General features: G+C 40.1%; 1 protein-coding gene across 2 annotated transcripts in view; it reads right to left on the reverse strand.

The window, feature by feature from the left end:
• LOC138733793 (kinesin-like protein KIF2A) overlaps window positions 1–27,761 on the reverse strand; it is a 147,751-nt gene that overhangs the window by 14,811 nt on the left and 105,179 nt on the right. The window contains exons 9-17 of one of the 2 annotated variants that reach the window (XM_069881284.1): window positions 26,668–26,830; window positions 24,249–24,339; window positions 24,054–24,117; window positions 23,512–23,603; window positions 23,130–23,272; window positions 22,515–22,719; window positions 16,875–16,985; window positions 2,758–2,825; window positions 864–977 (exon numbers count right to left, since the gene is read on the reverse strand). In XM_069881284.1, coding sequence (XP_069737385.1) covers window positions 864–977; window positions 2,758–2,825; window positions 16,875–16,985; window positions 22,515–22,719; window positions 23,130–23,272; window positions 23,512–23,603; window positions 24,054–24,117; window positions 24,249–24,339; window positions 26,668–26,830 — 1,051 coding nt within the window. The remainder of the gene's footprint in view (window positions 1–863; window positions 978–2,757; window positions 2,826–16,874; window positions 16,986–22,514; window positions 22,720–23,129; window positions 23,273–23,511; window positions 23,604–24,053; window positions 24,118–24,248; window positions 24,340–26,667; window positions 26,831–27,761) is intronic. The other variant, XM_069881285.1, reaches the window with a different exon arrangement.

The raw sequence follows: 27,761 nt of genomic DNA on the forward strand, positions 1-27,761 counted from the left end.
TTACTACTCATTAACTGTTAAGAGAGCAAAAATATCCAAATCCTCAATGTTAATCCCTTAACAAGAATAATATTTGAAAGAAAAGTTCATTCAGCACCCTAAACCCGACCATCTTTCTTTTTCTGTGCACACAATTGTGCTTTAATGAAATTAGTCAATCAGTACCTCACTAGCTGTTATGAGCAAATCCACCAAGAATTCTGAAGAGAATCATTTGCAACCAAGTATCCCAGAGAATTAATAGATCCTTTAGTTAAAATAATTTCAAAGGTGAAAATATTAAAATGTTAGGCTCTTGCAGCATGAAAATAGTTTAAAAGATTGGTAATGATTCTGTAAAAAAAAGGCCATTTAAAAGAACATTTATGAAATAAACCCATCAAAGTCTGCAAGTATAGCAAGTTTTAGAATAAATTCTTCATTTTTAAGGGGATTTTTTTTTTTGCAATAAGCACATATTTACTACAATGGAAATTGTATTTCATTTATCTTCAGAGTGATGAAAAGTTTTAAAAATATGTATGTACTAAAAGTGTTTTCTTTTTTTTAATTAGACATATTCAAATTACCCTAAACAGACTTGTCAGATTTGGTCCACTAAATGTACAAAGGTGACATCACCATTTTTTTAAAATGTATGAAGGAAACTAGCAAGTCTGGATACAGAGTAAGGATGTTTAAGGAGGGTGAACAAAATAGTGGGAAGATGACTGCAGATCATGCAGAACCATCACCTGCCAAACAAAATAAAAACAAAGTATGTGTGACTCAAGGTAAGTGGATTAATGAAAGGTTGGTCTGTAAAATTACATTGCCAAAAGAAAACTTAAAAATAAAGGTTCCATGTATAGAATAAAGTAGACCTGGTGATTGAAGGAGAAAAGTCGTCATACTCATAGGAAGGAGAGAGATCAGAGCGACTACCACTACCCTGTGAGAAGGGAATGTCCGAAGGACTAATTCCAAATTCCTTTACTCTGTAGCAGCAAAATACAGCAGCAAATGAAAAGAAAATGTTCTCATAAACAGTTAAAATGACAACTCTTTGTTTAGCATTCATCTTTAGTTTAACAATAAAATTATTTTTATAGTAAAACACAAGTAAGACCATCAACATATTTAAACCTGCTGCAAAAAGAATTACAGTTCACTAACAAAATTGAACAGAATCAGTGATTCTGTTCAGAACAGAATCAGAATTGTAGGAGACTATAGTAGCAATGCTTTCAGAAGAGTAATTCCATATTTCATTTTGTGCAGTTCATAAAATTTGCTCTACATTCAATATTCCATTAAACTGCTCCTTTTAACATATCAAATCACTGCAATACTTTAAATTCTACACTGCCCCTGTCTTACACTGCACACACACTGGTGTTCAACACCTAAAAACTAATTGTACTATGAAAATGATATATTGTTATAAAAAGTTAAAATACTACACAAAACACATGAAGCAACTTTACAGTGACAGGTATTTACTCCATAACAACATACAAATTTAACAACAAGGGGAAGAAATAGCTTCAGCACAATGATTCAGTATACTAGAAACACGTATTTAATTTGGTTTGCAGTGTCTTTTTTCTTTTTCTGGAGTCACTTCAGCAATGTATATTCTATAAGGGACAGAATGATCCAACCAGTCTCAATGAATGTGCAACAGCCTTTCTTATGTTACTGTAAGCAGGGGAGTAGATGCCCCACGAGGAAGGAAATCACACAGACTGGTCCAAGTCAGGCAGATTTGCTAATAAATCCCTTGATCCAAACACAAGGACATTCAGACATCTAGAGAAGCAAGCGGTAAGCTTCCCTAGTAGCCCTTTGTGCCCAATTAGCGACGCGCCTGGGGTGCCCAGCCAAGCAGGAGCAGTCGTAGTTCTGCCCTGTCATTCACTGGGGCAAGCAGGCCACTAGGTGGTAGTCTCCTCTCTCAAAAACAGGCTTTCTGATGGCCCAGAAGCTTGTTTGCCTCCTTTGTTCTTTGCAGCAAAGTGGCGTGAGGGTCTGTGGGACACATGCAGGACCCTATCTCCACAGACATTAAACAAAGTAGAACTGCATCTGGGGAAGGCTCCTTTCACACTCACTGATGAGACAAGCACTTTCAGAGAGCAGTACAGGTCTCAGGTGATGCATCAGCATTTGGAGGTGCTAATTTCTCTATGCTGATTATAACGTCACTGTCGGATTAGCTGACTCTTTACTTAGAGGTCTAAGATATTTGACTGAATTTGGGAAGTATAACATTTGTGCCATAGTAATTGCAGAATAACAATAAACTAGTTTATATATATGATATCATATATATATATATATAAAAGAAACAGGCTGGCATCTGAAGGCAATTCCACCAAGGGTATGAAAAATCACACTGCAGAAAGGTATGTCAGCTAACACCCCAGGGAATCATCATGAAAACCAACCACCCCTAACGCAAAACATGTCTCCAGAGCAAGGGCAAAACTAATAGGTGCATCTCCCACATTCCTTGCAATCCTCACTATATCCATCTCTGTATAATGGCTTAAATGCAGTTTCTATTGATTCTCTTATAATGGTTGTAAAAAGTGACAAAATAAATCAAATGTGAGCCTGAATCTGTAACCAGTATTTTGGCTTTGATTTATTAAAAAATGCAAGTATCCTAAAATTATTCAAGTAGTTTAAATGACTATTCATCATGGAACAACAATATTCTAAACATCAGAGATCAACAGCTAGTATAGCTATAAGCAATAACATTTACCATACCTATTTGCGTATCTCAGTGTATTTAGAGTGTTTTCACATGATGCCATTCCTGGAGAAATTGTAGCAATCTGAAGAAAGCAAGCCACACATTAATAAATTTATTTGCACAGATGAAAGGGTAGATGAATTCAAATTAATTTTATAATTTTTGTCTCCACTTCCATTTGAAATGTTCTACAAAAACTGTCTACTACGTACAGCTGTCCTAATACAATGGTGTCTCAAGAAGAGAAATGTCAACTCAAAGCTTCAATATAATTTTTTCAACCATTGTTGAAACATTAAGAATTCATAAAAATTTCAGTCCCCCCATCTCACAGTCTTCATAAGATGATATGTAAATGCAAAACACTACTTGAAAAAAATAAGAGCCCTCAAAAAGGGAAATATACAACTCGGTAAAAAGTCCAATGTATCCTGAAAACAAGTACAAGAATATTTTTATATATATATATATCTTTGTAGGCTGTTCTCCATTAAAGCAAATTGTATACTTATTAGGACAGATCTATTTTGGCCACAGTCCAAAACTGTACTTAATATTAAAGATAAGTATGTGTCTAACTATTTTCCCAATTAAATTTTTTTTATTTTTTCCAAACTGAAGGAGGACGTGACTGAAGTCAGTCACAAGAGTGTGGGTATGAAAGAGGCAATACAAAATATCCCGTTTGGCTTTGAAGTTCAGAAACCGAAGAACTGTATAAATCTGCTTGAAAGAGAGAAGCCAGTGTACTTTCTTAATTTGACTCCTGTATGGTGTGCTGATTAAAAGAATATGCTTAGAGGAAAATACGAGGTCTGCGTCTCCTTCATTGCCACAGATTGGTGACCCGCGTGAGCCTCTTCTGGGTGAATGCACAATCCGACAGGTGAGTTTGTTCATTTTTTCAGGATTTTTGTGGCCACAACCCTTAAGAAAGGGTACAGTAAGCATCCATTGAACAGGAAAGCTATGGGATCATATTGCAATGGGACAAACACTTTTGCAAGAGCACAGGCTATATTTGAAAGTACTGCTACAAGTATTGCATGCTTCCGGCTATGGAGAAATTGAAAAACATTTAATACAATTATTACTAGTAGTAAAAGAGCATTGTGACTGGTTTCCGGCAGACAGTCCTTTTGATAGTACTATTTGGGAGCGAGTAGGGGAATGCTTACAGACACATAAATCATCAGGTGCTCAAATCCCTGATTCTGTTTTTGTGACATGGCGATTCTTATACTCTGCGTTAGCACAGCTCAAACCATCAGAGGTTATTGTTAAAAAAGATAGAGATGAAAGACAAAATATACATGATCAGTTTAAAAAAGCCCCAAATGATTCAGAGACTGAAGACCCTTTTGATCCCAAGGTGGTTAATCCAGAGGAGGAACCAGACTTATATCCTCCATTATCTTTACCTCCTCAGCCCTTAAAAATATCACCTCCTGCTCTGTCGAAACTCCCACCTCCACCACTGTTAACTCCTACATTGTCTACATCACCTACTAATCCCTTTATGGAAGAGCAAAACAGAACCCCCTCCCCAGTGACAGGGACAGCCCCCCCAAAACAGTGACCCTCCCCTTAAAACAGAGACACACAACCCCAGCTCATGAAGAGTTAACTTTTGAAAACACAAACACCGACTGTCAAACAGCACTATTACCACTGAAAGGAAAAGCAACTGACCTTGGAGAAGATATTAAAGTATGTCAACATGTTGGAATTGAAACTCACAGAGCGTCAGTTCTCGCTGCTGCATTAGCTCAATTGCAAATTAATCAGGACACTATTAAATGTTTTACTTGTGGAACACAAGGACGCATAAGCAGAGACTGTCCTTACAAGCGGCAGATGACTAAATATGAAAAACCTAAACAGATATGTCCCCAATGTCAGAAAGGATATCACTGGGCTAATCAACGCCAATCTAAATTTGACAAAAATGGGCACCCTCTCTTGGGAAACGGGAAGAGAGACGTGCAGCCCAGTGCCCCTCAAACCAATGGGATATTGAATGCTCCTGTACAATATATCCATGCCCCACCTCTGATAAACGCTCAGTCTCTGACCTTTCAGACATTACAACAGGCAATGCTGGACTGGATCTGTCAATTGTCTCAGAAGTAATTCTTTTACAACCACATAAATTTCAAACTGTAGGAACTTATATGTGTGGACCTTTCCTGACGGGATATGTAGGACTGATTGTAGGGCGTTCGAGTATTTCAAAACAAACTTTATATGCATTACTGAGAATAATTGACTCATACTATATAGGTCACATTCAGATAATGCTAGCTGCCTTTCAAACCCCATGGTGCATAGCAATAAATTGGAAGGCTGCATGAATTATTTTGTTACCCTCTTCCGTTCCCCAAAGTTCCTCTCAGATTCAAGAGCAGGGACTAGTTTGGCAGTACTAGTTCTGCCCTGGTACCTTGGGCTCAGCAAGTCACAGCAAAACAATCTACACTTACAATTAACATTTGGGGAAAGACATTTACAGGACTATTAGATACTGGAGCAGATGTTTCGATAATTTCTCAAACTGAATGACCCCCTCAGTGGGCTTTGATGTAGCTTTCACTACTGTTACAGGCATAGGTGGGATACAAATTCCTATGAAGAGTGCCAAATTATTAGCAGTGACAGGACCAGAAAATTAACGAGCATGGATTCCACCATATGTCATGTCAACACGGATAAATTTATGGGGAAGAGATTTACTAAAGCACTGGAATGTATCTATCACTACTACTGAAACAAATTTATCCTAAAGGTCACTGATCTAAAGCCCCTGCTCAAACTATTCTGGTTAACAGCGAAACCTGTTTGGGTTGATCAGTGGTCTCTTAAAGGGGAAAAATTTGTTCAAGTGCAAGGTTTAGTAGCAGAACAATTAGAGGCTGGACGCATTGTTCAATCTAATAGCCCATGGAAAACTCCCATATTCGTCATTCCTAAAAAGTCTGGAAAATGGTGATTACTGCATGATTTAAGAGCTATAAATGCAGTAATGCAGCCAATGGGCGCCTTACAGCCCGGACTACCTAATCCAACTATGTTACCTGCTGATTGGTACCTTTTTATAATAGATCTACAAGATTGTTTCTTTACAATTCCCCTACATCCAGATGATTGTAAGTATTTTCCATTTTCAATACCTGCTATAAATAATCTGGAACCCATGGAAAGATATCTCTGGACAGCATTACCACAGGGCATGATGAATAGTGTGGGACTGAAACATCTGGCATAATAATGCCAGTGATGATTTTGTGTGAATCCTGCAGAATTTGTAACAGTCCCACTGAATTAGCTGTTGCATGGACAGCATGTGAAGCATACTTCAGGGTTCAGAAACAGGTAAAGGTGTAATTGGCCAAGAGTTCCTTTATCCCGTGTCCCCCCACCTTTGGAGACACTCTGAATCTAGGGTTTAGCCCAGATGGGACCCTAGAAATACATCTCTGAAACCTTTCAGCTCAAACGTCCACTAAGCTGGCAAACAGGTGAATTCACCTGGGACGTTTGGAGTTGAGGGCTGCAGAGGGCAAAACGTTAAAATACCCAGCATAAAAAAAGGGATGCCTTTAGCTGGATTTTGGAAAAGTTACAAAACACACAGTTAAATTATGTCAAGAAATTTTTCCTTTTTTCACCAAAATGCTGTGGGTCTAAGCTAACAATTTAAAATTCCTCTTTTCCAAGTGAAAGATGTAATTTTGGCATGTCCTGAGTGCCAGTTTGTGACTCCATTACCAAAACATGAAGGAATTAACGCCTGCGGACTTCATTCAAATGAAATTTGGCAAACAGATATAACACATCCTGAGCCTTTTGACCGCTTACGTTATGGTCACGTATCCATAGACACCTTTTCGTGTGCAATGTGTGCACACTAGTGAAAAGGGGTGGGATGTCTGTTGACATTGGACTCATTGCTTTGCTACGCTTGGAATTCCTAAACTAATAAAGGCAGATAATGCTCCTGGATATGCTTCTCAATCCACTTCTCTTTTTTTGCAATAATGGGGCATTGAACATGTTACAGGTATACCCCACAACCCTACGGCTCAAGCCATCATCAAGCGTAGCCATTCAACTTTGAAAAAGATGTTATTAAAACAAAAGAGGGGGAATATGCTCCCCCCACCAGAACAATTAGACAATGCTATCTATACCCTCAATTTTTTAAATGCCAATTTGGTTTCTGGTAGAAATATGACTGCTGCAGAAAGGCATTTTTCAATTCCTGAGAGAGTATCACATTGTCCAAAGGTTATGTACAGGGACCCTATGGGAAACAATCATTGGAGTGGACCTGCTGAACTAATCATGTGGGGGAGAGGGTATGCCTGTGTTCTCCCTCAGGACCTTGATGGTTTCTGACACAATACGTTAAGCCCTACCATGAGCTAGAAAAATGTGACCCAGAATCAGATGCCTCAGATGGAGAAGTTGAACCTGAATGAAGATAAAAGACCACAGAAACAAGAGGACAACACAAGATGATCCTATCACCTGGGGAAAACAGAAACAACTACAACAAAGTGCAAGTACCATGATGGTAGCTGCGGGTGTACCACCTACCCCAGCAAACAGCTTTTGTCATCAACAACAGTACAGTAAGAATGTTAAAATGCTAAGGCAGAAGCTAAAAAGATCCTAATAGCTGTACATTATGATGGAAAAGTTATAAAGTGGGTAACGGAATGAATTAAGAGAGTGGGAGAACACCATTGGTGGGAAACTTTCTTTAGTTGGTCCCCTACTGCCACTGGCATCTTCAGTGCACTCCTGCACTCTGTTGTAATTGTTCTGCTAATGCCAATCTGCTTGTGCTTTGCCATGGTAGTGACTTGTTACAAGATGAGGCAGGTGAAATGCTGCATTGACAACCAGGTGAAAGGAGGATGGCCAAGCACCTCCTACCATGGTCAAGGGCAAGACTGGGTTGGCCTCTATGTTTGTAACCAAGAAGAACTTTTAGCTCTGCTGCTGGCTGCAACCCAGTAGGCATTGAGCAGTGGGGACACATGCCATACCAAACCTTGATGCGAGGGATGGCCTTCTCTGTTATAAGAGGGTCATCCAGGAGGGGAGGGCAGGCCAAGCAGCCTGTGACTGGCATGAATCACAGAATGATTTAGGTTAGAAAGTACCTCTTGAGATGATCTACTCCAAGCCCCCCTGCTCAAGCAGGGTCACCAAGAGCAGATTGTCCAGGACTGTGTCCAGTTGGTTTTTTAATATCTCCACAGATGGAGACCCCACAACCTCTCTGGACAAACCTGATCCAATGTTTGATCACCCTGACAATAAAAAAGCAAGAGTTAGCATACATAACTTTTCTTTGGACCTCCCATCCCCAAATGATGCGTGAAGAAGCCTATTTTGTGTGATTTAAGACCCCTTAAGCAGAGGAGAACAGAACACAAAGGCAGTGTCTTTGAAGAAAAGAGGCAGAAACATAATGCCTGAGTGTTGAAAAGCACCCACTGAATATTGCAGAGGTGTTACCAGCCTCAAAGACTTTGGAAAGAGTATAAAAGATGAGCAAAACAAAGATCCTGCAATCACCTTGGACTTAAAGGAGCTGAATACACACTGACTTTTGCAGCAACCATCTCTGGGCTCCTGAGATTCCCAGGATGTTTGGCTAACAGATTGGTGAGATCTTGATTTCAGAGCCTGGACTTCACCACTTTGCTTTGCCTAGTTGTGCATGTAGTGTGGAATGATAGTGTATATACATGGGATCAAATTAAGCAGCATGTTTAAGGTGCTTTTTCAATTAACAGATTGAATGTTTCAAGATTTAACACTTGCCTTGCAAAGGCATTTAGTAGTACTACAAAAATTAGTACATAAAAGTACAATGAATGACATTTCTGATAGTGTGAAATGGCTGAACCCAAAATACTGGTTTACCAGATTCAAATTTATGAATTTGGGCATTTGTTGGTCTTGGTTGCGCTTGTGTTGTTTTTATATTTGCAATGCTCAGAATCATCTGGGAAATGAAACAAGATCTCAGAAGAACAAAAGTCAAGGTCCTTGCTACCCTTGCTGTGAACCCAATCTTCCAAAACAAAAAAGGGGGAGATGTGAGAGCAACGCCAAGTATATGGAAGATTAATTGGGACTAAAATAACATGAAGCTGGTATCAATCATATTACAATAAACATGATTAAAAGACCAGGCATTCCGAACAAGACACACAGGATAATGAATCTTGAATGTGTGAGAAAGTCAGGCTGGGAAAACCCGCCTGGGAATGAGTGGAGTGAGGACGTGACTGAAGTCAGTCACAAGAGTGTGGATATGAAAGAGGCAATACCTATTTGGCTTTGAAGTTCGGAAACCGAAGAACTGTATAAATCTGCTTGAAAGAGAGAAGCCAGTGTACTTTCTTAATTTGACTCCTGTATGGTGTGCTGATTAAAAGAATATGCTTAGAAGAAAGTGGCTGGAAAGCTGCCTGGAAGAAAAGGACCCAGAGGTGCTGGTTGACAGCCAGATGAACATGAGACAGCAGTGTGCTCAAGTGGCCAAGAAGACCAATAGCATCCTGGCTTGGGTCAGCAATGGTGTGGCCAGCAGGACCAGGGAAGTGATCATGCACTGGTACTCAGCACTGGTGAGGCTGCACCTCAGATCCTGTGTTCACTTTTGCGCTTCTCACTCCAAGAAGGACATTGGGTTGCTGGAGTATGTCCAGAGAAGGGCAATGAAGCTGTTGAAGGGTCTGGAGTACAAGTCTTATGAGGAGTGGCTGAGGGAACTGGGGCTGTTTAGTCTGGAGAAGAGGAGGCTGGGGCTTATCACTACCTGAAAGGAGGTTGTAGTGAGGTGAGTGTTGGTCTCCTCTCACAAGTAACAAGTGATGGGATGAGAGGAAATGGCCTCAAGTTGTATCAGGGGAAGTTTATAGACTGGTTATTAGGAAAAAATTCTTTACTGAAAGAGTGGTGAAGCACTGGAACTGGCTGGCCAGGGAAGTGGTGGAGTCTCCATCCCTGGAGGTGTTCACAAAATGTGTAGATGTGGCAGTTCAGGACATGGTTTAGTAGGCACAGTGGTGTTTGGCTGATGGTTGGGCTTGATGATCTTAGAGGTCTTTTCCAACCTTAATGATTCTATGATTCTAGTTTTCTCTTTCATCCTGCTACTGATGTTACCGCACAAAATCACAGGTAGCCATACTTAGAGAATCCTCCTACTGAGGAGAAGGGAAAATATGTGGTGGGACGGGGGTAGAAAGTCTAAAGAGCCTGCTACCACATAGACTTAAGTTTAAACCTCTAATACTAATACCTCTAATGCATCAGTTATTAGTGAAAACAGCAAGCGTGGATTTAAAAAGATCATGTGATTGCATGTCTCTCTATAACGCAGTTCCTAAAATCCTTCCAAAGTCATTTAATATGAAAAGTGCATGCATCTCTTCCATCAGTTTAATGTGATGCTTAGGGCCATGTTTTAGTGGTGGCTTGGCAGTGCTAGGTTAACAGTTGGACTTGATCTTAAATAACTTTTCCAGACTAAATGATTCTATGATTCTACAAAATGTTTTTTGAAACTATTTAAGGACAAGAACTTCATTGAAATTGCAGCAACTAATAAAGTTACCTCCCCCATTTATGCTGACTGTATGTCTCTAGATTTCTTTAGAATGATGCAAATCCTAGTCATAACTGTCCACAGGGAAGTTATTTTCAAAATAATTGTTTGAATTCTTTTTGAAATTTGAAAAGAATATGTTTCCAAATCATATTTTAACCTTATATACAGACGAGATGCTCCATCTCTAAAGATGTAACTTTTAAAACTGTAAAAAGAAATTCGGTAAATGAGAAAAGATAATGTCAAATAAAAATTAAGTATATAAATTATGAAAATAAATTTGACTCAAATATCCCATTTAAAGATTAGCATATCAGAAAGGAAGTGGAAAAAGCCCAGCAGGTATTTTATACCAGGACATTTCAAGAATCTCTCAGAAAGTTAAAATCACAGGTTTTTACTACATGATTTTATATGCTTTCCATGATAAAAAGTATCACATATTTGCAAAGTGTCTTACTTTCTAATAGCATATTAGAACATTGGGACAAATCTTTGTATTCTTGAGGAATCCTTTTACAATAAATACCTCCTCATTGACAAGCAAAACCAGCATCTTAAAAGAGGTCAAATTTTGATGAATTATCTTACATATTCAATAAATATATTCTCCAATCGAATAATACTTCTATGTTGCAGTCTCTTTCATTTATGTTGCCTGTAACAGGCTAAAATATTTTGGATGAAATGGTATCATCATCTACATGTTACCTTGTTATAACAGTAGAGTGTATAAATGTATTGTACCTAAAAAGTTCTTCTATGTTTAATTTACTTCACATAAAGTAGTCACTCTTCTAGAGAACACAGCAATGATCTCCACAGTCAGCTTGCAGAAACCTGAAATGAAACTACTCATTATTAAGTTACTTATGCATTGATTTTTAGAAATTTGAAGCACCACAGTTAATTGCATGGTTCTGCTGTCAACAAGCAGTCAATGTACCTGCAGGATAATTATTCTTTTAATTTAATAAAATACTGTTCAACTTTAGCTATTATAAACCACAATGACTTGCTCTTTCCTTTCCCTGTATTTTTCATCAGTAAAATTTTGCCAGTGAATGATATAAAACCTAAACATGAACATACTTACAAACCAGACACACCCTGCCAAAGAGCCAAATGTAAATACAGCACTGGAAGGCTGAATACATTTTCTTGATAAAAGAGGAATAGGAACACCCTGAAGAGAGGTAAAGCTGCAGGTCATTATCCACTCTTTTCACCACTTGACTACTGAAGTGCAAATGTCCTCTCCTCTTTCCAGGGAACTGGGGAGGACAAGAGGTAATTCCAGGCTAAAGTATCTCCTACATCTCCTTCAATTCAATATATGCTGTTCAGAAATGTGTCAGATCACTAGACAGGCAGCTTTTTTTCTGCATTCATCTAGTTATCCCAGGAACAAGTGCTGCAAATGCAAGAGCACAGTTCAAATGATCGTAAAATGCACTGTAGGTTTCTTTCCCTCCTTCCTTTCAACTATAATTTAGAGTAAGTCATAACCACCCAAATGCTCTTCTTCCCACATCAGTACCTTAAGAAAAAGCATTGCTGATTAAATCCTTGATAAAAATTACATGTAAACAAACACTTAAACCAGAATGTCACAAATGGTCCTAGTACTTAAAACTACATAAAAAATTAACAGGAAGAATGAGTTTGAAGGCAGTATCTCATCATGAAAAGGTTTTCTTATTCTTAATTATAAACTAACTGCATTTATGTGAATGAGGAAATAAATAAATAATAAAAGCATATTTCCACTCACTTACAGAAGGGATTTTCCCCTTAATTTAGGACTATATTGAATATATATATACACACACACACACACACATATATATATCATTCTTCCCTCCTTCCAATTACAGGTGGTGACATAGCACAACTCAGACAGATCCAATCAATTAATACATAGCTCTGTGGCTGGTGTCACTGCAATAACTTCAGGGTTTTTGATAATGGGATGGCCTACATGGCACTGGGATTGCAGATATCAGATGGGCACCACCTTTCTCAGAGGGGGAGGAGGGTCTTTGCCCAGGAGATTGCAGGGCTTGTAGATAGGGCTTTAAACTAGATGTGAAGGGGGAGGGGGAAAACATCAAGCTAGTCTGTAACAAGTGGTGGAAGGACAGGTGTTAGGGGTCAGGTGTCAGGGAGGATACTTCTCTAAAACACCTTATAGGTAATAAAGGCTCCACTGGGAAGGTGATGCAACTGGCAGCCCAGCTGAAGTGCCTTTACACAAACGCATGAAGCTTGAATAACAAGCAGGAGGAGCTGGAAGCTACTGTGCTACTAGAAAACTATGATCTAGTTGCCATCATGGAAACATGGTGGGGCGAATCCCATGACTGGAGTGTGGCTATCGACGGCTACAGGCTGTTCAGAAGGGACAGGCCGAGAAGGAGGGGTGGAGGCGTTGCCCTCTACCTCAGGAAAGGGATAGAATGGGAAGAGGTGTTGTTGGAGAGTAGCCGCAAACAGGTTGAAAGCCTATGGGTCAAAATTAAAGACAGAAGAACCAACAGGAACCTTGTGGTTGGTGTATACTACAGGCCACCAGATCAAGGAGAGACAACCGATGAAGTCTTCTTCCTCCAGCTAAAGGAGGCTTCACTCTCACAAGCTGTCATCCTACTCAGGGACTTCAACTACCCTGATATATGCTAGAAAAGTAGCTCAGCAAACTGTAGGCAATCCAGGAGACTCCTGGAGTGCACTGAGGATAACTTTCTTAGTCCAGCTGACAGAGACCCCCACCCAAGGAAATGCAATACTGGACCTGATGGTCACCAATGCAAGTGAGCTCATGGGTGATATCAAGATCGGAGGCAGCCTGGGTTGCAGTGATCCCGCAATGGTAGAGTTCAAGGTCCAGAGTGATATGGGACAGGTGAGGAGTATAGTCAGGACCCTAAATGTCAGGAAAGCAGACTTCCAGCTCTTCAAGGAATTACTCAGTAGGACCCCCTGGGACATGATCCTCCAAGATAAGGGAGCGGAACAGAGCTGGAAAATATTCAAGGATGCTTTCTATAAAGCGCAAGAATACTCAGTCCCTGTATGTAGAAAATCAGACAGGGAAGGGAAGAGACCAGCGTGGCTGAGTCGAGACCTGCTGGTTAAACTCAAGAAGAGGGAACTGCACAGGCAGTGCAAGCAGGGATGGGCAACCTGGGACGTGTATAGGGACACTGCCCGGTTGTGCAGGGATGAGGTCAGGAAGGCCAAGGCGCAGCTGGAGCTGAACTTGGCAAGGGAAGTGAAGACCAACAAGAAGGACTTCTACAGGTACGTTAATCAAAAGAGTAAGGTTAAAGAGAAGGTACCCCCACTGATGGTTGGGAATAGTGACCTCGTATCAACAGATGAGGAGAAGGCTGAGGTACTTAACTTTTTTGCCTAAGTCTTCACCAATAACCGCCCACCTCACTCCTCCTGGGTCATGGGACAGCAAGATGGTGACCAGTGGGGTAAACCCCTTCCCACTGTAGAGGAGGATCAGGTTTTTGACCACCTGAGGAACCTGAGCATATGTAAGTCTATGGGACTTGATGAGATGCATCCCAGAGTCCTGAGGGAATTGGCCGATGTGGTTGCCAAGCCACTCTCCATGATACTTGAAAAGTCCCTGGTGACTGGAAGAAGGGTAACATTTTGCCCATTTTTTAAAAGGGTAGAAAAGATGACCCTGGGAACTACCAACTTGTCAGCCTCACCTCTGTGCCTGGGAAGATCATGGAACAGATCCTCCTAGAACCTATGCTGAAGCACATGGAGGACATGGAGGTGATAAATGGCAGCCAGAATAGCTTCACCAGCGGCAAATCCTGTATGACCAACTTCCAAGCTGAGTGGTGTAGTTGCCACACTGGAAGGGCAGGATGTCATCCAGAAGGACCTGGACAGGCTGGAGTAGTGGGCCTGTGAGAACCTCATGAAGTTCTACAAGGCCAAGTGCAAGGTCCTACACCTGGGTCGGGGCAATCCCTGTTTTCAGTACACGATGGGGGATGATGTGATTGAGAGCTGCCCTGCAGAGAAGGACTTCAGGGTGCTGGTCGATTAGAAGCTCAACATGAGCCGACAATGTGCGCTTGCAGCCTAAAAGGCCAACTGTATCCTGGGCTTCATCAAAGGAAGCGTGGCCAGCAGGGCAAGGGAAGTGATTCTGCCCCTCTATTCCTCTCTTGTGAGACCCCACCTGGAGTATAGTGTCCAGTTCTGGAATCCTCAACATAAGAAGGATATGGAAGTGTTGGAATGGGTCCATAGGAGGGCTACAAAGATGATCAGATGGCTGGAGCACCTTCCATATGAGGACAGGCTGAGAGAGTTGAGGTTGTTCAGCCTATAGAAGAGAAGGTTCCGAGGAGATCTTATAGCGACCTTCCAGTGCCTGAAAGGAACCTACAAGAAAGCTGGAGAGGGACTATTCATAAAGGCTTGTGGTGATAGGACAAGGGGGAATGGGTATAAGCTGGAGAAGGGCACATTTAGGCTTGATGTAAGGAAGAATTTCTTCACTGTGAGAGTGGTGAGGCACTGGAACAGGTTGCCCAGGGAAGTTGTGGATGCCTCATCCCTTGAAGTGTTCAAGGCTGGGTTGGATGGGGCCTTGGGCAGCCTGACCTAGTGGGACATGTCCCTGCCCATGGCAGGGGGGTTGGAACTAGATGATCTTTAAGATCCCTTCCAACCCTAACAATTCTATGATTCTATAAAAGGAAGGAATACAAGCTTTATCAGAAATTAAACAACCACAGATCATGAATTATTCTTGTTGGCTTTCTCATGTATTTAAACAGGAAAAAATGTTATGTCAACTCTATGAGAAGAGTAATAATTAAATAAGAAAGCTTCACCAAAATGAAGACAGCTTGTTAACACTTTAAGGAGTGGTAAGGGTGCAAGTAAGAACTTCATGAAACATTTACAAATGTTAATCCTTCTATGTACAGAGAGCAATTCCCAACAGTCTAACTTTCCAAACCTTTTTTAGCAGTGTGGATACATTGGCTAGATATGCATAGTTTAGCTTTCTGATTCTGAATAGGATTTATGAAATTTTGTCTCAGTGGAAAGAAAAATGAAGAATAAAACATTAATCAAAAATGCTATTTTATCACCATTTTCAAATTAGCACCATATCCAACATCTAAAGAGAAGACTAGGCCGCCCTATCACCATGGTTTTCATGTTGTGATCTACAGACTACTGTGGCTTTTAGACTAATTTCAAGGAGCCTATCAAAAGTAACCAATGCAAATGTATTGGCTCTGGCTGAGATGGAGTTAACTTTCCCCATAGCAGCCCTCAGTGCTGTGCTGTGTACTGGTAGCTAGAAAGGTGTTGATAACACACCAGGGTTTTGGCTACTGCTGAGTAGTGCTCCCACAGCACCAAGGCTGCCTCTCCAAACCCCCTCACCCCCAAAGGCCAGCAGGCTGGTTGTGGGCAAGAGCTTGGGAGGGGACACAGCCAGGACAGCTGCCCCAAACAGACCAAAGGGGTCATTCCATACCATGTGACATCTGCTCAGCAATCAAAGCTAAGAGAAAGGAGGAGGGGGGAGGGCATTCGTTATTATGAAGTTTCTCTTGTGGAGCAACCACTACTTGTGCTGAAGCCTTGCTTTCTGGGAAGTGGCTGGATATTGTCTGCTGATGGGAAGTAGAGAAAAAATCTTTTGTTTTTCCTTTTCATACAGCCTTTGTTTTTCTTTATTAAACTGCCTTTATCTTGAACCACAAGTTCTTTTCATTCTTATTTTCTCCCCCCCTGTCCTGCTGAGGAGGAGTGATAGAGTGACTTGGTGGGCACCTGGCAGCCAGCCAAGGTCAACTTACCACAGCAAACAAGCCTAACAGTCAGTGTCCACTGCAGAGAGTTTGCATTTCCATAAGACAAAACATTAAGGATACACAAATAAAACTACTGGGCATCTGTTCTTTTATCTGTCCTTTCCACCATCTGACAGAAGAATTGTGTTTTTCAGATTGATGAGAATGCACATTTATACAGTATACAAATATTCATCCCATCTGTCCCAACTACTTCTCCCCTTAAAACCCTAGAGCATATTCTGATGCCAATTCTAAATTTGCCTTTGTCATTTAAAGATCATAACTCACCACTATACTTCCAGTCTACACCACCTTTTCAAAAATTCTGATTCAACAAACAATAATCTCATATAATTAAGACATTATTTAAAACAAACAAACAGAAAAACCCTCAAGCTAGGAGTGCTTCTAGCTAGGTGCCTAGCTAGAAAACTAGAACAAGCAATAAGAAAGGACAATAAAAGTGAGAAAGGAGCAAGTTATCAGAAATGTCTCTGCTGAAAAACTTACTCCAAATATTGTGTCAGTTAATGTATAAAATTGTCTAACACATTGCCAGTAGTAAGTGACCAGTTCTAAACATACGATCTTTTCTCTTTGTAATTGTTAAAACATACAGTGAACTAAACAAACTTACCATACAAGTACGAGAGTTTTCTCCTATGAATGAATCTCTTAGCACCTGAGTAAGTTTACTTGCTCTGAATGGTGTATGAGGTTTATTTCGGCCTAAGGCTCTAATGCACTCCTAAAAGAACAAACAGATATACATTTATTTAATCCATGTTAAAGAAAAATACATAAAACAAATGCAATTGAAAATCAGGAAATATATGCCTTAGTTATGCTGCTATCCTCTAAGATATATAACGTTAGGAAAAAATTCTTTACAGAAAGGGTCATTGGGCACTGGAACAGGCTGCCCAGGGAGGTGGTTGAGTCACCTTCCCTGGAGGTGTTTAAGGCACGGGTGGACGAGGTGCTGAGGGATATGGTTTAGTGTTTGGTAGGAACGGTTGGACTCGGTGATCCGGTGGGTCTCTTCCAACCTGGTTATTCTGTGATTCTGTGATTCTGTGATTCTGTGATATTAAAATTTACTATTAAAGCTTGAATTCAAGAAGTGTTCGTCCTTGACCTCTCATTAATTCCTTTAGAGAGGTAGAAGCTTAAAAAGGACTTAGGAACCTAAAACCTTTCTGAATCTCATCCAAAATGTTTACATATATTGCATTCAACAAAAACAAAAATTTCCGTGTTAAATCTCCAGGCTAGCAAATATTTCTGATTACGAGCTGCAAAAGTCTGAATGATCTACAGCCTCTGCCAGCAGAAGAAGCCTGGACAGTGACTCGTGTTTACTCTATTAGTTAAAAGCAGTAGCTTTGATTCTGGCTCTACCACCGCCTTTCTTTACAGCTCAGAAGAAAATACTGGTGATCAAACTTTGTGAAAACTTCCACAGGTCACAAACCTAAAAAGTATAACTCAATTGATGTACTCAGTATTAGAATCACAGAATCACAGAATAACCAGGTTGGAAGAGACCCACCGGATCGAGTCCAACCATTCCTATCAAACACTAAACCATGCCCCTTAGCACCTCATCCACCCGTGCCTTAAACACCTCCAGGGAAGGTGAATCAACCACCTCCCTGGGCAGCCTGTTCCAGTGCCCAATGACCCTTTCTGTGAAAAATTTTTTCCTAATGTCCAGCCTAAATCTCCCCTGGTGGAGCTTGAGGCCATTCCCTCTTGCCCTCTCCCCTGTCACTTGGGAGAAGAGGCCAGCACCCTCCTCTCTACAACCTCCTTTCAGGTAGTTGTAGAGAGCAATGAGGTCTCCCCTCAGCCTCCTCTTCTCCAGGCTAAACAACCTCAGCTCTCTCAGCCGCTCCTCGTAAGACCTGCTCTCCAGCCCCCTCACCAGCTTCGTCACTCTTCTCTGGACTCGCTCCAGAGCCTCAACATCCTTCTTGTGGTGAGGGGCCCAGAAGTGAACACAGTATTCGAGGAGCAGTCTCACCAGTGCTGAGTACAGAGGGAGAATAACCTCCCTGGACCTGCTGGTCACACCATTGCTGATACAAGCCAAGATGCCATTGGCCTTCTTGGCCCCCTGGGCACACTGCTGGCTCATATTCAGGCAGCTGTCAACCAACACCCCCAGGTCCCTCTCCTCCAGGCAGCTTTCTAGACAGACTTCTCCTAGTCTGTAGCACTGCATAGGGTTGTTGTGCCCCAAGTGCAGGACCCGGCATTTGGCCTTGTTAAACCTCACGCCATTGGACTCTGCCCAGCGGTCCAGCCTGTTCAGATATCTTTGCAGAGCCTCCCGACCCTCCATCAGATCAACACTTTCACCCAGCTTAGTGTCATCTGCAGACTTGCTAAGGGTGCACTCAATGCCTTCATCCAGGTCATTGATAAAGACATTGAACAGGGCTGGGCCCAGCACTGAGCCCTGGGGAACCCCACTTGTCACTGGCCTCCAGCTGGATTTCACACCATTTCCCACCACTCTCTGGGCCTGGCCATCCAATCAGTTTTCCACCCAGGAGAGTGTGCGCCTGTCCAGGCCAGAGGCTGACAGCTTCTCAAGCAGAATGCTGTGATAAACTGTGTCAAAGGCTTTACTGAAGTCCAGGAAGACCACATCCACAGCCTTTCCCTCATCCGGTAAGCGAGTCACTTTGTCATAGAAGGCGATCAGGTTAGTTTGGCAAGACCTGCCTTTTGTGAACCCATGTTGACTGGGCCTGATCACCCAAGTTTATGGCTGGAAAGCTGCCTGGAGGAGAAAGACCTGGGGGTGTTGGTTGACAGCCGACTGAACATAAGCCAGCAGTGTGCCAAGGTGGTCAAGAAAGCCAATGGCATCTTGGCTTGTATCAGAAACGGCGTGACCAGCAGGTCCAGGGTGGTTATTCTCCCTCTGTACTCGGCACTGGTGAGACCGCTCCTCGAATACTGTGTTCATTTATGGGCCCCTCACCACAGGAAGGATGTTGAGGCTCTGGAGTGTGTCCAGAGAAGAGCAATGAAGCTGGTGAAGAGCAATGAAGCTGGTGAAGGGGCTGGAGAACAGGCCTTATGAGGAATGGCTGAGAGAGCTGGGGAGAAGAGGAGGCTGAGGGGAGACCTCATTGCTCTCTACAACTACCTGAAATTAGGTTGTAGAGAGGAGGGTGCTGGCCTCTTCTCCCAAGTGACAGGGGACAGGACAAGAGGGAATGGCCTCAAGCTCCACCAGGGGAGATTTAGGCTGGACATTAGGAAAAAATTTTTCACGGAAAGGGTCATTGGGCACTGGAACAGGCTGCCCAGGGAGGTGGTTGAGTCACCTTCCCTGGAGGTGTTTAAGGGACGAGTGGACGAGGTGCTAAGGGGCATGGTTTCATGTTTGATAGGAATGGTTGGACTCGATGATCCGGTGGGTCTCTTCCAACCTGGTTATTCTATGATTTTATGATTCTAACTAAGTACAACAGTACAAACCAAGATTGCACTAATCTAAACATCGCTTCTGCCCACTCAGAGTTCTCTCAGCAGCTAATAAATTACTTCTTACAGAAAGAAAGTTTAAATTTCTGTTTTGTTGCTGTTGTCATATTTTGATCAGTAATTCCAGTTTCTGGCTTTGCCTTAATACTTTTTGTACAGGCATCTCTTCAGATTTAGGGCTTCCTTGGTACAGTTTTAACACATTTACACACAGAACTTCTTGAAACAATCATACATCAAAATCTTTTCATATTATAGCTTTGCTTTTAGCATGACTAATAGATGGAATGGCTTTTGTGCTGCATGATTAGTTCTACAGTGGTTCAGCTAATCCTCTAGCTATGGTCCTATCCTTGTGACCTTTTGAAATTTCCTATAAACAGCTTCTTCCAAAAGCCAAGCAAGAAACTGTGGGATAATAATTCAAGAAAGCATTGCAACTGGGAAGCCTCATAAAACAGGCTCAGAATAAAATCACCATTATGCAGAACAGAATAAACACAACGGCAAGTTTGCTTTAAGAAAATTATCATTCAAAAATTCACCAGCTGAATTTTACAGAAAGGACATAGCTCAGATAAACAGAAAGACTGAATCTTGTTGAATGTGAATTACACATGCAAATACTGAAAAGGACTCAATACTTATAGGTGAGCAAAGCAGCGTGTTACTTGATTTTTTTTAATTTGATAGTACATTGCTACTATACTTACATAAGGAAAAAAGCACATTATACAGGAAGAGGAGCAACAGATTTTCAACAAATGACATTACAAACTAAAAACAGTAACAAATGTATATGTTGAATTATTGATATAGAAACCAACGAGTTTAACTACGATATTTTAATGTACTATAATGATTTTTTTACTTTGCTCACTCTTGCAAAATTAGAATTAGATTGCCTCCTTAATAGTAAAAAGATTATAGGAGGACATTGCCAGCTTCTAAATTAATGGAGTTTTTAATTACTTTTGCTTTTCATCACAGCTCAGAAAGTCAGGTAACAAAATGATAACACTACTTCCGTGTAGAGACATTACAGAAATTATTTCCTTTGCCAAAAATCTGAACAGGTTAAGATAGGACTGATATCCATAGGCAAATAGCAAATCTTGGATTAGCACCAAAACCCACTCCTCAGAACATACATTTAACTTCAAAGGCCTGAAATACAAATGGAAAAAGCTGTGTAATATTTTTGGGGACAGATGAAAAACTAACATATTGACAATATTGACATAACATTTATATCTTCTTGTACCACTGCTTAGTCCTCTTCAAGGCTTCCACTTATTTTTATTTCCCCTTCCCCATATAGCTTAGATCACAATCACCAGTATAGCAGCAGCAGTGCCTTTCACTATAATTAAAAAGGCAAGTTGTATGAAAATAAACTAAAGTATGTTGTATGGGTATTGCACTGAAGGCACTAGCCAGCACAAAATCAGCAAGTATACTAAAAAAAAAAACCCACAAAACCAAAACAGCTTTATTCAATTACATTTGGAAATCAGTGATAACGTCAACACAATGTGGTTTTCATTATTTTTTTTATACTAAATCAAAACAGGACACAGTTTTGGAAATGCTACTTCCAGTTCTTCAATATGACGTACAATTTTGTAATGACACATTACAATTTTGTGGTGTTTTGTGAGATCTGCTTAGAGTCTGATATGAGTCTTCCAAGTTTATACTGGGATAGAAAAAGTAAGCACAGTGGTTTTTGGGTTTAGATTCTTTATATAAAACCACAGTGCTCATGTGGAGAGTAGTAAACCCAGGCAAAGCTGAACAACAACAGAAAGAAGTTTTGGGCCATTCAAAACTGTTTCCCCAACCGAGACCAAAAAATTACTTTCCCTATTTTGACTGAACCTCTTTTGAGCATTATAAAACAAACAAAAAAAAGCATTTTAATATTTAAATAATATTTCTTAGTGGTCTCGATGTGTTCTGGATTACTGTATGAAAATCTGTAAGGTGATTGTATTAGACAATTTGCTATAACGAGTAGTCAAAAATGGATTCCAACTTCAAAGGTTTTTTTTAATTGATTTGTTAATTCATTCTGGATATAGTGCTGTTGTGTTGTTTACTTCTTTAGTTACTTAATTAAATGTGGCAAATAAATCTGTCATAAAGGTAACCTTTTTTTTATCTTTTCTTAATATATATATACACACTAAGATCAGTAAGGAGGTTTAGGCTGGACATTAGGAAAAAAATTTTTCACAGAAAGGGTCATTGGGCACTGGAACAGGCTGCCCAGGGAGGTGGTTGAGTCACCTTTCCTGGAGGTGTTTAAGGGACGGGTGGACGAGGTGCTAAGGGGCATGGTTTAGTGTTTGATAGGAATGGTTGGACTCGATGATCCGGTGGGTCTCTTCCAACCTGGTTGTTCTATGATTCTATGATTCTATAATACTTCCAGTTAGTATTTCAGACCTTGAGTACCAAACTAAGTCATCTCTCCTCCCACTTTAGGTGTATATCAAGAAAGTGTTCAAATTCAACTACTGGGGATTTGGGCTTATTTTTTAAAACTACATGAAAGTTGAGAGCACAATGTTTCTGCAATGTTTCTACTTGGTAATTACCAAGAGTTTCTTCAGACATTTAAAGGAAAAATCAATATGCTATTGTACTTGTCACATCAGTGGACAATGTAGATAAGCAAAGCCTGCAAAAGCATTCTTTTTTAATAGTTATCACTATTATATGTAGAAGGCTTCCACCTACTCATAGGCAATGGAAACATTTCAGTTACCTTGAGTGCTAAAAGGCTCTTGTTAATTTCCGCACCTTCCAGTCGTGTCTGCCTGTCTGCACTGGAAGTATCTGCTCCTCTTTCATTGCCAGCCAAATCAATCAGAGAAAATTTACCATGCAATTTCCCTTTCCTTCTGAGAATAATCTGAAACACTGCATGGCTTCGAGATGAGTGTGCATTTGCAGATGTCTGGCCTGATGTCCTTTAACAAAAGGAAAGAAAGGAAGGACGTGTGAACAGGCAAAGGACCATACATGTTAAACGCACTACTCAGAACATTTTTTCAGGGCTTAACTTCTGTCACTTCATACCAAGGCCTTTTAGAACTGAAGAATTTGACAGAATTCCAGATTATAAATTATGTGAATTTAAATCAGTAAACTGGTTATATAATGCATGCAATTTACATCCTTTAGAAAAATCACTTCGTATTTCTCTCTAGGAGAGGAAACCTAAACTATCTTTATTCAAAAGATAGGCAGATTCCTTACTTGCAGCCAACATTATCAAAAATATCACTGCATATTAAAAAGCCACAGAGGCACACACACAAAAATCTTGTTCCGATTCTTTAATTTACAATGAAAATTTGGTGGAAGCTATGGGAAATACCTGCAGCTGTTGCCTATTTCAATAAGCTTAAGAACATCTTCAACACATTTGACTTCCCGTTCCTGTAATCCCACCACTTGGACTTGCTGTTTACCATCTTCTAACACTCTTAATTTTGTCTTCCTGTTCAACAAGTCAAAAACCTTAGGGGGAAGACATAGAACAGTTAAAGAGGAGCTTTAAAAGACATTTTTGCTTCAATTCTTACATCAAAATATGCAAAGCATTCCATGCATAAACACGATTGGAATGGAAGTGTAAAGAATTATTTGAAATAAAGCTTTCAGTACAAAAAGGGAAAAAAATCTTTTATGTGACAAGCTCACAATCTTGCTTGTGAAAGAGAAATTCCTCCTTCCTCAGAAAAAGAAAAGGTACTTACCTTACCACTGTATATCTCAAAAAATGTTGCATATACTTGAAGTTCTAACTTCTTATAGTTTGGCTTCTTTAGCATTAAAAAGACGTCTCGAGCTGTGAATACATTTCCAAAATAAAAAGAAATCTAGTTAGGTATTTTTGTTTAGTGAAGACTCGTGAATGAATAACAGTCTATTTCACATCTCATATTTTGCAAGTGTAGCAGATAGGGTCAGTCAATCAAGTAAAAAACTGCAGTTTAAACTGCCACATTACATTGGAAGATACAGAAGACTCCAAAACTGTAAACTCCAATAATCATAAATTATATTTCTTATGTTTTTGAAGTTATCTATCTATCTATCTATCTATCTATCTATCTATCTATCTATCTATCTATCTATTTTATTTACTGTGTAAAGGCTACACACCTAGGAACTATTATACATGTTACCAAAGCTCCACTGTAATGCAAAATATAGACACCTTTATGTTTGTACAGCAGGGAGTAGAAATGTCTTGACCTCAACTAATTAGAAAAAGCCAGCAGAACAATAGTCTCACCTGCAAGTGCATATATTCCTTTAGAACAATCTTGGTTCTTTCCTGAAAAGTCACCACCCATAGTCTAAATTAAAAAAAAAAAAAAGTCAAAAATAAAGATCACAGAACTGTAACTTGCATATTTGTTACTTATTAGAATTTTTCAGAGTGTGCATAAAAAGAAGTGTATTGCTGACATGTAGAAGAAATACTTACATGGGTTTTTCCACTGCCTGTTTGTCCATATGCAAAACAAGTGGCCATTCCCCTTTCAAATATGGTCTCCACTAACGGTCGAGCTGTAAACCTTAAATGCAAAAACCAACAGTACTTAAGAAACTTAATTACTTCAAGACACCACACTACCACAAGGACACTATAAGTTTTAGGGCGAGGTGACAAAACTGATTCTGTACTTTGAGAGGTAAAGGATATCTCCACATTAATTCCTGAACTAAAGAGGCTACCAGCTCTAAGGCATTAAAATATCCTAAGAAGTTAAGCAAAAGCTACAAAGTGTCTCCCATTTATTTTACAACAATATTATCCTCCTTCAAACCCTGAGAATAAAAGAATTCCTTGTTTTTATGATGCAACACAGCACAGCCTACTACATGGAGTTTGGAACTCCCTACAGCATTAGAAAATATGGAAGTAGAACAGTGCAACAGATAAATACTTAGATTTTGCCAATGCAAAAATTCTGCCATAGTTTTGGATTTGGTTTTTTTTCCCTAAATCAGCTTCCAGGATTAAGTTTAGAAGACATGTGGTCAAAACAACATTTCATGTCTTAATATTTTGAGAACACAATTACACTGAGAAAAGGTCCAAGAAAACATATACCCAAGCTCATCAGAATGGAAAAATCCGGTTATCCCTCAAGTATTATTTGATGTGTCAAAACTATTCTCCAAAGTATCACTTTTCTGTGTTAGAGAAATAATTTTTACTTTCAAAAATGTAGAGTTATTGTTCCTCCTTCAGCTGCTTTTCACCATTACTTCATTAAAAACTCCAAAAGCAAAGGGTAACCTTATGGAGGGTTACCTCTACTAGGTGATGGAGGTAAGGTTCTCTCTGCAACAGTCTCTCTTTCTAAACTTTTTCCAGGTTTTTACACATAACGTATGTTTAGTGACAGAAACAAGAACTATTGCTTACAGAAACACTGAGGTGTTACAACCTCCTTCCATTCCATTTTGGAACAAACACAAGATCACTTACAAAAATAATATGGGTAAGACCGAGCCCTTCAGCAACTAAGGGTTATGCAAAAATCCAAGTGTAAATGAATCATAAATTTTCATCAAAAATGTAACAGATGAATCCTGATTAGCTTTAGTCTTTCCTTTTTGCTTCCTCCAAACATATACTTCTTTTGTTCTCAAGAGGATATTCCTATATTTTAGTGTTTGTTCTATTTATATTTAAAATATAAATTTCAAGAAACCTATCAACCCAAGAAGCACATTCCATTATCTCTGTTTAATTGAGTTTGAAATTATTTATTCTGCTGATTTATAAAAAAGTGACTCTCCCACAGCTCTTCAGTATCAAGTAAAAAAAGATGCTACCAGTAGACAGTCATTAGAGACAGAAATATCCAAGGGCACCACTTGCTGTTTAGAAGCCTTTCATAAGTGTAAACTAACAGACTAAAAAGATTTTACTTTGCTAACCTTCTCCTCTTACTTATATCAAGCATAAGACACAAGTTTTCATTTTCAAGGCCTTTTAATAATTCTTTAACTATTAATTGTCTTATCCACTGCCAGGGTATTAGCATCTAACATCAATTGGGATACGATGCCAATGTTAACTTCCTAGTTGTTTGATTAAAATCAAGAATTAAGATATTTCTCTGTCACTACTCCTTAAGGCTATGGGAAGCACTTTCTAAGCATAAGGAAAATTATCTTCATTATATTCCTTGCAAAAAATCTTCACAATATCTTCACAATATTTAGACTATGTACCAGGATTATGACCTGTTATGTCTAACCTTGCCTGCTGCTATATCTAATCCATTTAGAAGCTTGCACAAGGTAAACAGCTACTTCTAAATAAGATTTTAAAAGTACTGTGTGCATTATTCTGTTCCAACTGTGGAAGTGAAACAGAAGAATAAAGGAGAAAATGGAGATCCAAATACTTTGGGGAGAGGGTGAGTGTGTTTTTGTTGCTGTTGTTTATAAATCAGAAAAATTCAGCACTTTAAGCAAGATAAATTAGCTTTATGTAGCTCCATATTGCATCAGCTAGATCACTTCCAACAACTCAGGTATGTCAGCAACAGAGCAAATATAATCTCTCTCTCTGTACTCTTTCCCCATCCTCTCCTCATTTGTTTGCCTCCTGCAGAGGCAATACATGCTAGAGCCTGGAAAGGCGGGGCTTGGAGGAGGACTGAGAGCAGGACTGAAATTAACAGCAGTGGAGATTATATTGCAGATGAAAAATTCAGGATGAACAGAGCTAAAACAAAAGTAAACAGGCAAAATAATAGAGGTAATATACATATCTGATAACACAGAGAAACAGAAGTAAAGCCCATGACTAAGGTAAGCCCACAGTTATTGACATGAGAGATACATGAGAAAAAAATATTCACAAAAAAAGCATATACACATACCTGTAAACCATTTCATTAGGAGCTGTGTCATCAAAGGCATAATCAAAACGAAAAGTTTGGTTTTCTAGGTACCTTGTTAAATCCACCTTTTGTTTTGGCTCGTGTACCATCACAACATCTTTACTAGGAATTGTTATTACATCAAGGTCTTTGATTAAAGTTTCTATAAAATAAACAAAATATATATATTTAAGCAGCAACACATCAATATTTGTTGCATTTTTTCATTGTTTACACTCTTATAACAACTCAGATAATACACATCCTCCAAGTAACAACACTGCAATGGACTTGGGCTTCTGATACCTAGATAGTAATCTGCTAAGTAAAAGATTTCATTTTGGAAGTCTAGTCATCCTATCCTATCAAGTGCTAGAAAGTAAATAGAGGTCACAGAATCACAGAATCACAGAATAACCAGGTTGGAAGAGACCCACCGGATCATCGAGTCCAACCGTTCCTATCAAACACTAAAGCATATCCCTCAGCACCTCATCCACCCGTGCCTTAAACACCTCCAGGGAAGGTGAATCAACCACATCCCTGGGCAGCCTGTTCCAGTGCCCAATGACCCTTTCTGTAAAGAATTTTTTCCTAACGTCTAGCCTAAACCTCCCCTGGCGGAGCTTGAGGCCATTGCCCCTTGTCCTGTCCCCTGTCACTTGGAAGAAGAGGCCAGCACCCTCCTCTCTACAACCTCCCTTCAGGTAGTTGTAGAGAGCAATGAGGTCCCCTCTCAGCCTCTTCTTCTCCAGGCTAAACAACCCCAGCTCTCTTAGCCGCTCCTCATAAGGCCTGTTCTCCAGCCCCTTCACCAGCTTTGTTGCTCTTCTCTGGACTCGTTCCAGAGCCTCAACATCCTTCTTGTGGTGAGGGGCCCAGAAGTGAACACAGTATTCGAGGAGCGGTCTCACCAGTGCCGAGTACAGAGGGAGGATAACCTCCCTGGACCTGTTGGTCACGCCGTTTCTGATACAAGCCAAGATGCCATTGGCCTTCTTGGCCACCTGGGCACACTGCTGGCTCATATTCAGTCGGTTGTCAACCAACACCCCCAGGTCTCTCTCCTCCAGGCAGCTTTCTAGACAGACTTC

The sequence above is a fragment of the Phaenicophaeus curvirostris genome (assembly GCF_032191515.1).
Source record: "Phaenicophaeus curvirostris isolate KB17595 chromosome W unlocalized genomic scaffold, BPBGC_Pcur_1.0 scaffold_34, whole genome shotgun sequence".
NCBI lineage: Eukaryota > Metazoa > Chordata > Aves > Cuculiformes > Cuculidae > Phaenicophaeus > Phaenicophaeus curvirostris.